Source organism: Cricetulus griseus, chromosome 3, assembly GCF_003668045.3.
Source record: "Cricetulus griseus strain 17A/GY chromosome 3, alternate assembly CriGri-PICRH-1.0, whole genome shotgun sequence".
In the NCBI taxonomy this organism is placed as follows: domain Eukaryota; kingdom Metazoa; phylum Chordata; class Mammalia; order Rodentia; family Cricetidae; genus Cricetulus; species Cricetulus griseus.
This window is the reverse complement of record NC_048596.1, coordinates 282,704,948-282,715,577: the sequence shown is the minus strand read 5'-3', so window position 1 is coordinate 282,715,577 and position 10,630 is coordinate 282,704,948. Positions and strand designations below refer to the sequence as shown.

At 41.1% G+C, this 10,630-nt stretch overlaps 1 protein-coding gene across 1 annotated transcript in view; it reads left to right on the top strand.

Moving 5' to 3' along the window:
* Window positions 1-551: 551 nt before the first annotated feature.
* Window positions 552-10,630, top strand: part of LOC100761126 (zinc finger protein 431) — a 30,044-nt gene continuing 19,965 nt past the window's right edge. The window contains exon 1 of the mRNA XM_027409621.2: window positions 552-985. Within this exon, the coding sequence (XP_027265422.1) occupies window positions 872-985 (114 nt within the window). The 5' untranslated portion in view covers window positions 552-871. The remainder of the gene's footprint in view (window positions 986-10,630) is intronic.

The following is a 10,630-nucleotide window of genomic DNA, read 5'->3' as shown; positions in this document are numbered from 1 at the left end:
GGGCTTTTTTTTTTGTTTGATTGGTCTCTCTCTCTCTCTCTCTCTCTCTCTCTCTCTCTCTCTCTCTCTCTCTCTCTGTATATGTGTGTGTGTTTATTGATGATTGAACCCAGAGCCTAGAGAACCTGCAAATGCTCTACCACTGAGCAATATACACTGTGGAATTTTCTGTTAATCAGCACAAGGTTGGAGGCTTTTGAAATCCTCCTTTTGCATATCACTTTCCCATTTCAGGATTCGAGATCCAGGGTTTGTGTATCCGGTTGCGCAGTTTTATAATTATTATCGATTATCATTTCATGCTGGAGGGAAACAACTCACTTCCTAAGGTGCCTGAGGACCCAAGCAAGATCCCTAAAACCCACATAATAAGGAAGGCGTGCACTTGGAATCCTAGTCCTGGATAGAAGGAAACAGGCGATCTCTCACGTTCACTGTCCACTCTAGCCAAATCAGGAGGCCTTGGGTCTTTTCAGTCTCGGGAAAAGCAACAGGCCTGCAGTCCCTAAGAGATGACGTATTTTCGATGCGCTACGCAGACGGGGCGGAGCTTGGTTGCGCTACTTGGGAGGGGTGGGCGTTCTAGGCGGGAGCCGCCTTAGCTTAGTGCTTTGGGCGGTCGCAGTCCCCAGACTGATCCGGAGCTGCCGGTGTCGGGGATCTGTGTTCACGGACCACGATCGCATAGTTACGGGTCCTGTTCGCTTCCTGCACGGCTGCAGGCTCGGCGTGGCCACTGGCGCCGCCGCCTGAGTGTCAGGCCGCCGCGGACCGCGGAGCCCATGAAGACGCGGGCGCCGCCGCAGCCGCCGCCGTTGCGGCGTCACCATTGTCTTGGAGCGACCCCAACCTGCTCGGACATGACAGCGGCATGAGCACGGACAGGGAGTCTCCGGAGGAGCCCGGGTGGAAGGCGGTGGCCTCACCCAAGACTTCAGCCATGCCTGAGAAGCGCGGAGGCGCTCAGGCCGCCAGCGGCAGCTGGGTAAGTTTTGCCTGGGCTCGGGCGGGGGTCAGGAATTTCGGCCTTTTCGAGGAGAACCCAGGTTCATTGAAAAGCTAGCTCTCCTAGTAACTTCCATAGACGAAGCTCTGGGAGAGTTTGGTATTGATTCAAAAGCCACCAGACATGGGACAGGAAACGTAAGTAATTTTAATATCTCAAGAGCTCTCCGTTCTGTGTCACTTGATAGAATCTTCTGGGCGCAGATTTTGTCCCAAGCAATTTAGACAAATGGATCGGGAGGTCTTTAGAAACATTATTTGGCTCAGTCTCCCCAGTAGCCTACAGGGATGCTGGAGGTAGACGTGGGAGGCGCCTTTCTCAACCTTCCTATTCTTCTAGGCTGCAGAACAGAGTGTGGTCTACTGAGAGTAAGCTGATGGTATCTGCAACTGAAGGAGTAAGTTCAGCTTAATCTCCTCTAGGGATACTTATGTGGAGATGACTTTGACAGCAACATGGGAAAGCTTATTTTCGTTTGCATGAATTCACAGGATGGGTCTGGATCAGTGTCACCTTGATTTTCTCTGGTGGAAAAATAAGCAGAGAAATGTCATTTCTTCAGTCCTAAGTGTAAAATAGGATTTTCGGGAAAGGATCTACTTAGGGTCTAAAACATAAAAATGTGTTGCAGCGAACTGAGTACAAGCTGTCAAGCTACCATAGGAAAGTTTGTGCAATGAGAAGTAGGAATTTCAAGAACGATATATGCAGTCAATTTTGCCATTTTTTTTTTTTTTTACTGTTTAAGCTTGCACATTTAATTTCTGTGAAAGAATACTAAGTGGTTACAAAAAATATTCGGTTCATGTCAATTCATCTTTGGTAGAGTTGGGAGGGTGGAGAATTAGGAGCAGCATGTGGAATGAATTTTAGGGCATTATTGATACATTGAAAATATAGAGGTAAAGCACAGCTGTTTATTATTTAGTAAGGTCTTACAAGTCTGCAAGGTACAGGTCTTAGAGTTTTGTTTTGTCTGCAGTCTTGTGATTCATTTCGTTGATGTATTAGACCTAGACTAGAGCTGGTTTCTAGGCCTAATTGTACAGAGTGTTGCCACTCAGTGCCTAGTGTGTAAATAAGAGTGTATTTAGGAAGAATGGAGGGATCTTTTTTTTTTTTTCATATCTAAAGCTTTTCTAATGTGGAAAGCTTACCTGGTGAAGTGAGCTGTATAAAATTGGTATTTCTCATTAAGTATATAATACATCTTCCTACCCTTTAAATGAAACTAAATCACCAGTTCCTCTTTTTGTTCTCCACCAGTGGATTGACAGTAATTACTAACTAGTGGCCAAGCCAGTAGCCTAAGAAGTGTCTTCCTTCATCTCTTCCCAGATTTACAATGTTGCATCTATGTCTACAAATTCTAGCTTCTTGTTCTCTCCTTTGTATCTGTAGGATTCAGTTCCTCAGCACTTTTTGTCCCTGTTGCTTGAGACTCAGTGTGCTCTCCTTCATATTGCTGGTTAGTGAGAATTAGCATGTTAATATGATTGGTAGTGACATTTCCCAATCCTGTCTTCAGTTGATATTCTGTAGCCCTTTGGAATGCAGAACAGGAAGTAAACTGCCAAGGGGAAGAATCTTATAGGTGACCATGCTTGGAATTCTAGTTTCCATCTTTATTGCCCATATTACTTTGGTTGAGTTACATAACTTGTAGTGTGTACCAAATAGTGTGTACCTCATAGTTTGTGAGAGTTACTGTGACCTAGTACCTGATAAGGCCAGAATGAATATTCGGGGATATTCTTGGTATTTCTTATGTGTAATTTTTAAAAAGTTTATTGGCATATGTATGGCTATGTGTGTGCACATGAGTGCCACCCAGGATCTTTTGTAGAATATTTCTCAAAGTAACCTAGACTCTGTTCACTCTTAACCTTTCTTTGGATCCTAATGCTTATCCTATTTCAAAGGTAAATTCCTCCTGATCTCTCCTCATCTCTGGGTAAAGTCTATTGATTGATGAGAATACTGTTTTTTCTTTTTTCTTCTTGTTTGTTTGTTTTTTCCTATAGTAAATGAGATGACTAGCATATGCAGGGCCCAAGTAATTTTCTTTTTCTTTCGCTCCTGTATACTCATACTTTTGGATTCTTTGTTATTACTACTAATCATAGGAAAGACTGCCTGGGCACAGAACTCTTATTCCACCAGCATCTTTTTTCTCTCATTTGGCAGAAAGATATGTGAACTTGAAAAACATTGTCAATAAGACATCTGAAAAATAGATGAGATCCTTTGTATAAAAGAGTGGTCAGTTAAGCTCACATTTTATTATTCTTTCTATCCTTTTCTTGCTGTGAAGTCACACACAGTTTGAGGTGCTTTATCAGAACTATTTTAATTATTGAGTATAGACTTTTATATAACCTTTATAGCCAAGTAGAGGAAGTTGTTTTGCAATCATTTAATTTTACTTGCATTAATCTATTTTATGTGTGTGAGTGTTTTGCTTGCATACATACATATGTACTGAATGAGGGCCTGGTGCATGCAGAGGTAGAGGAAGGCATTGGATCCCTTGGAGCTGGACACATAGATGGTTGTGCATCATCAGATCAGGGTATTCTGGAAGAGCATCAGTGCTCTTCACAGCTCAAGCCATCTCTCCAGTTTGTTTTGCAGTCATTTATTGTGGGGCATGTGATGACAAGTAATGATTTATTTCAAAGAAAGTATACTGTTTAGTGTAATATTTCAAGATGTTCATAGAATGGACTTCAGAAGCCAATACTTGGATTTCAGTAAAGAGCACTGTTGAGGAGATTCAGAAAATCAGTAATATTCTGGTGACAATTGTTGTTTCTTAAGTTGGCTCAGTAGGAAAGCGTGTTTGCTGCCCAAGCATGCAGACCTGAATTTGTGTTCTTCAGCCTCAGCATTGACAATTATAAAGTCAATATATAAATCAACTCTGCATAATGGAATATCATATTCAGGCATTTTATTCTTTAAGTAAAAGTAAAGCATATCTGTCTTGTACATCAAAGATTGGTTTTAAAATAAAATTATTTATGATTTATTGTCAGTAATTATTTGATTTTACACTTTCTTTTTTTAATACTTGTGTAACAGTTCATCAGGCCACAAAGTGTATATATATATATCATCTCTGGATTACTATAATACTTAATACAATATGATTGCTATGTAAATAATTGTTGTATCATATTATTTAGGGAATAATGATGATAAAATTTCTGAATTTCTAATTCTTTCTTAATAGTTTCAATTCATATTTAGTTGAGTCTGCAAATGGATATGTAACTTACAAGTTATGGAAGCTTGGCTATATAATAAATACAATATTAGCTATAGGCAACTAGCTTAGAATAGATTTGTAGAACTTCATTTTCCATGGTTAAATTTTTTGATTTTATATTACAAAATTTGCAATCAAATAAAATTCAGAGTTCTGAGGACAGTTTTTTTTCCTTTAAATTAATATAGGCTACTTCAAGGGGCTATAACATTTTACTAGTAGTAGCAACACATTTTTACCCTCCTACCCCCTTTAAAAAAGAATAACCTCTTATCTCATAAAATGCATATAATTTATTCTCTAACTGATGTGGCCATGCTGTCTGTCCTTTAGTGTTGGGCACCCTGTAAAGAAAGAAAGCAGGCTCTGACATGGAGGACAAAAAGCTGTTGACGCATACTACAAAAATGACAGCTTCTCTCTTGTCTTCCATGCTGGTAGGGATTGGTATTTGCTGTATACTTTTGATCTTAAGTTGGGGATCATGGGTGGAACAACAGTCTTTTCCAAAAGACAGATAAGATTGAGAAAAGTCAATGCCCCACAACTTCTGAACTTTTCAGTTTATGTTGAGAAACATATAAAAGCATTGTTGGGGGCTGATCTTTTGCCCATTTTCACAGTAGCCAGGCCAGACTTCTTAGTGTAAGAAATAAGGGTGAATGGTAAGTGAAGATCTGAATTTTTCTTTACTTGAGAAGCTGGCTAATGTTGATTCCTGTCAGTTCTTGCTCAGGTTTCTGGGGTGCAGGCTACCTGCCACTGTATATGCTGATTGTATTTGTAGATAATCAAGTTGTATAAGTAAAATTGCATACTGTAACTGATAGGAACACACACTCTGCAGGTGTGTGACCATCTTCATTGAGTGCCAGCTCATTTATTGTTTACACCTGAGTTTTCTCATCTGTAAAATGTAGGTAATTGCTTCTATCTCAAAATGGTAAGATAATTGCATATATCATGTGATTTGTTTAAGGCCAGGTCTGTCTCTTTTGCCTGGATTTTTTTCAGTGCCCTTTGTTAATACTGTCACTAGCCTATATTTCTTGTATTTCAGTGAGTATATTTGCTTGTTAACTTTACCTTCCAGGAAGTGAGACCTGTATCATTTCTCTCTTTGTGAACCTTTGTCCTTCTGTATCTAGCTAATATTAATTGAGCTCAACAAATAGGTGTTGGATTAGTCACTTGCGGGTGACTATTTTTGCTGGGAATGAAAGTTGGTAGAGAGGGAGTATTGCCAAAAGTAATTCTTGATATGGTTTGCTTAAAAGTTTTTGGTTGGTGGTAAATCATTGGTTTGAAAAGTTGTGATGATTATAAGTATTTAAGGAATACATTGTCTATCCAACTTTAAAAGTACATCTAACCTAATACAATTATGAGAAAATGTTTGTAGAAAAGATAATTCATCTGGACCAATAACCAGTAACTCATTTAAAAGTTTCATCTTTATCATGATGGCAGAGATAGGTGTTATGATAATTCTTTCTGCCAAAAGCCGCCGGGCCCTACCGCCATGTGGGAGCTTTATGCCAGCCACCTGCCCGAGTTAGACCCAAATGAATACACAGAAACTTGTATTAGGTACAATGCTGCTTGGCCAACGACTAGGATTCTCATCTGCTAGTTCATTCTTAATTATCATAAATCTATATATTTTATAAGACTTATCGGATGCCTTGCTGGCATCCCTCCTGGCTGGTGGATCACATCATTCCCCAGGAGCAGGAGTGGAGGGGAAAAGAGAGAACACTTCCTGTTTCCTTGCTAAATATGAGTCTCCTTGCTATGTCACTTCCTGCTTGGATCATCACTTCCCTACTACATTTCTCAGAATCCTCTTTGACTCCTAGTTTTGCTTGCCATTGGCCAAACAGTATTTTATTCAACAAGCAATAAGATAAACATACAAAGAAGTACATTCCCCATCAGATAGGATTTTAGTAGTTAATAATTGCTGCACAAACTATGCTTTGACTTCGATGCTTAAATCAACCTCCTTTTTTTAGTTGTTCTTTTGGAGGTACTAATTTGAGTGGATTTCAGATCAGGATTCTGCTGGTTTCATGTTATTCTGTATATCTGGAAGCTTGACAGGAATGGGCCATCTTAGATCACCACCTGGAATGTATGACAACTTGTTGATCGCTACTGTAAGCGTTAATGGGAAAAGTCTTCCATGCTCTCACCTTCCTGAGACTACAAGACACTTTTCCACATGGTGGTCTTGAACTAAACATGTTTAAGTTCACAGGCCTATGTTGTTTCCCTTAACTTCTGTTGGTCAGAACAAGTTGCTGAGCCAGCCTCTATGTAGGGTAGTAGAAATACAGACTTCCACAATTTAATTTTCTCTTTTAAGTTATGTTGGAGATGGAAACAAAGGTCTCATTCCAGGTTAAGCATTTGCTCTGCCACTATGTTACACACATCTCCAGCCTTAGACTTCCTTTTGATAAAATCAGTCAGAGAGTCATTTTGTAAAAAGGTCCATGGATGACAATAAGTTGTAGATTATTTTTTAAGCTATTCAGTGGAGAATTGGTTGAGTGGAAATATCAATGAGTGATTGTTTAAGAAAGATTTGAAGGAAAAGGAGGGGGAGGAGACAGCTGACCCAGAGAGGTGCTCTAGATCAGGCTCAGCTGATATAATTGCTAATTACCTCCATGGAAAATGAGAGTGTACTTTGTTTTGGGTATGGCATCTGGTAGCTTGACCACAGTCCAGTGTTAGGCTTCATGCTTGTGATCATATTTGTAGCTAATTTCTTTTTTGAAGAATGACAGAAAGGAACATATTGTTACTGAGTAGGACAGGTCTTTAGTCTGCTGGGAGGCTCTGGCCAGTGGGCAGACCTCTAGCATGGAGCCAATGTTGTTGCAGCTTGCACTGTGGGAAGGAGAGCATGGCTTTATGAACTGGTGTTAGACTGCAGGTGCAAAAGAACTCATCAAAGATCCATACTGGAGACTCTGTGAATATAACCAATGTGGTAAAGCATTTGTATTTATCCTCAATCTTTAAAATCATGAAAAAAATTAAACTGCAGAGAAATCCTATAAATGTAAGCAGTGTGTTAAAGTTGTATACTTTGCATATTACAATAATCTTTGAGGGCCTGAGAAAATTTGTACTGAAGGGAATCTTAGTATAAAGAATATGGTAAGATCTTCAGCCAGCACAATTTTGCTACACTAGATTCTGGAGAGGAAAGTATCTGGCAAGTGGCAATAATCTGTTCAAGCATTATGATGTCTCTATTTTGTTTTATGGACAAAAGTCCTAGGTATTCATTGATAAGGTAACCCTTTTTGATTTCATGCTTTTCTTTAATTACATGAAAACCCTCATTCATATGGGTTCAATTTCTCTAAATTCAATCCTACTTGCTTGCTTTCTATTACATGAACAAACTCATGATGAAGGGAAATTGATAAGACTTTAAATGCTTCAACACCTGGTTTACAGGAATGAATGCTTACAAGAGAAAATATTCATGTGTGAAAATCTGTTTGGTTAGAGATTTGATTTAATTTTAATTATGTGATGTCTGTGTGTGGGTTTGTGACTGGTGATGCTTGTTCCCAAGAAGGTTAAACCCTTGAGTATTCCTGTAGCAAGAACTAAAAAATGTTCTAAAAAACATGACATAGGTCCTGGCAATGAAGTTGTTATAATTTTGCTCATCCATATTTCTAATGCTGTACATACTTTAATTTTTTTGTATCATATTGATATCAGATAATAGGGAAGAACTCATGGAAGAGAACATGCAATTCATGTAAACAATTTGGTAAAGACTTTATGCATAATACTTGTCTTTAGCTTCAATAAAAAATTGTTTCATGTGAAGGCAGGCTGTTAATGAGTTCACCAGACCCAAGGTTTATATTTGAGTGTTTTATTGGGGAACAACTAACACAGATAATAATAAAGAGCCACCATGATGTTCATGCTCCAGAGGATGCATTCTGAGGAGATCTGCAGTGAGAGAGAGAGAGAGAGAGAGAGAGAGAGAGAGAGAGAGAGAGAGATTACCCCATGCTTCTCCACATTTGGGTCAGGTACAGAGAACCAAAGGCATAGCACAGGAGACTACCTCTGACTTCCTCAGAGGAACTGAGCAGAAAGCCTGGCTCCTGTAGAACCCCCAACTGACTGGCAAGTCCACTAGAGGCTCTGATTGGCTACTCAGGGACCAGGTGAGCAGAAGAGACAGCACAATGGTTTAATCTGAGCAAAGAATTCCTGTGTGACTCCAGTGGAACAGAATACCTGAAACCATGTGGTGAATCCAGGTATGGGGGCTTTGAATGCCCTCCAGGGGTGGAGCCGGCAATGGCAGGCTCTTGAAGGGTGGAGTCTGGACTGAGGTGACTCCAAGGGAGGGACTGCTCTTGGCACCTTGAGAGTGGGGTTTGGAATGGTACTACCAAACATTCAAACCCCTTTGTGTAGACATAGAAGCCAATAGGGCTTCCACCTAAACAACCCAGACTCCCTGGGTATGGGGGTGTTGGTTTAAGTCTCGCTTCTTCCTGTTGTCAAGGGACCATGTGGGGAGGGACTCACATTCAGCAGGAGGTAAGGGTGGAGAGGTATTCCCTTAGTTGCCATTCTGTAGACCTCAGGGATCTGTTCCTTGAGGAGGTGGAGAAGGCAGGTTGGTGAAGCTTCCACCATAACAGGGAGGTGCAGGTGGAGAGAAGCTGGTACAAGTCTGGAAGGTGTTTAGTAGTACCATTCCAAACCCTGCTCTCAGGGTGTGAAGGGTGGGCCCTTTCCTGGATTCACCTGAGTTCAGACTCCAGACTTAAAAAGCCTGCCATTGTCCCCCAGAGATGGGGAAAGGGACAAGAGCTCCTGAGCAAATTGGGAGGATGTGGGAGGGGAAAGAGTGGTAGGAGAAAGAGAAAGGGAGCACAGGAGGGGAGAGGAGGACATGAGGGAGCAGGAAGATTGAGTCGAGGGATGATAGTTCAGAACAAGAAAAGTGGTACCATAATAGAGGGAGCTATTTTAGGTTTAAAGAGAAATCTGGACCTAGGGAAATGTCCAGAGATCACAGGGATGACCACAACTGAGATTCTAAGCAATAGTGGAGACGCTACCTTCAGTGCTCTTCCCCAATAATGAGATTGATGACTTCCTTGTATGCCATCCTAGAGCCTTCAGCCAGTAGCTGATGGAAGCAGAAACAGACACCCACAGCTAAGCACTGGAATCCAGGTGTAGAGAAGGAGGAGTGATGGACAAAGGGATCAAGACCATGCTGGAGAAACCACAGCAACAGCTGACCTGAGCAAGTGGGAGCTCATGGACCCCAGGCTGACAGCTGGGGTATCTGCATAAGAACAACCAGGCCCCCTGAATGTGGGTGTCAGTTAGGAGACCTGTGCAGTCCATGGGGCCTCTGGTAGTGGAACTAATATTTATCCTTCATGCAGGAATGGACTTTGGGAGCCCATTCACCATGGAGGGCTACTCTCTCAGCCTAGATTCAAGGCAGAGGGCCTAGGCCCTGTCCCAAATGATGTGACAAACTTAGATAATTCCCCCATGGAAGGCCTCACCCTCCCTGGGAATTGGATGAGGGAGTCAGTGGGGGACATTGGAGAATGGGAGGGAGAGGGATCTGGGATTGATTGTGGATGAACAGCTTAAGATACACTGGACTAGGATAATATAGGTTAATTTTATTCCGGGAGAAGTCCCTTACACGAGAAACCAATAACCCCAAGTTCCAGCTCCAAGGATCAAGCTCAACTGCTCTCTGTGACCTGACAGGAAACAAGAGAGCTTGTGCCCTCTCTCTCAGCCCTGTATTCCACATGCCTTCTACATACCTGTGACCACACCCAATGGGCTTGGTCAGTGATACAGGTATCCAGGGTCTCTCCCTACAATTGGTAGGTAAAATAAGATTGTTTCTAATTTAAATAAACTTTATAAAATAAAAAATAGGAAAGAACTGCTGGTGCCATAGCTCTGAAGTACTGGATCTTCATGGAAGATTATGGACACTGTCCTGAACCAGTCACACTCTTCCTTTATTCTGTGGTCCTCCCATCATACCGCATTGACCATTTTCATCTTGGATGACTTTGGAATCCTAACATTCCTACCTCTACTTTCCAATTACCATGATTACAGGCCTCTGCCACCATGACTGGCTTAGGTGGCTTTAACTTCACTTAGTGAGGCATTAGAATGATGGGATGAGTAATATGAAGTGTTGTACTTAATTACATTCAAAATCTACTTATCTCGGTGATCCTGGGTTTCACTATCTATAGAATAAGGCAGAACTCTTCCCAGGTCCTTTGATGAGTTATAACAGATTC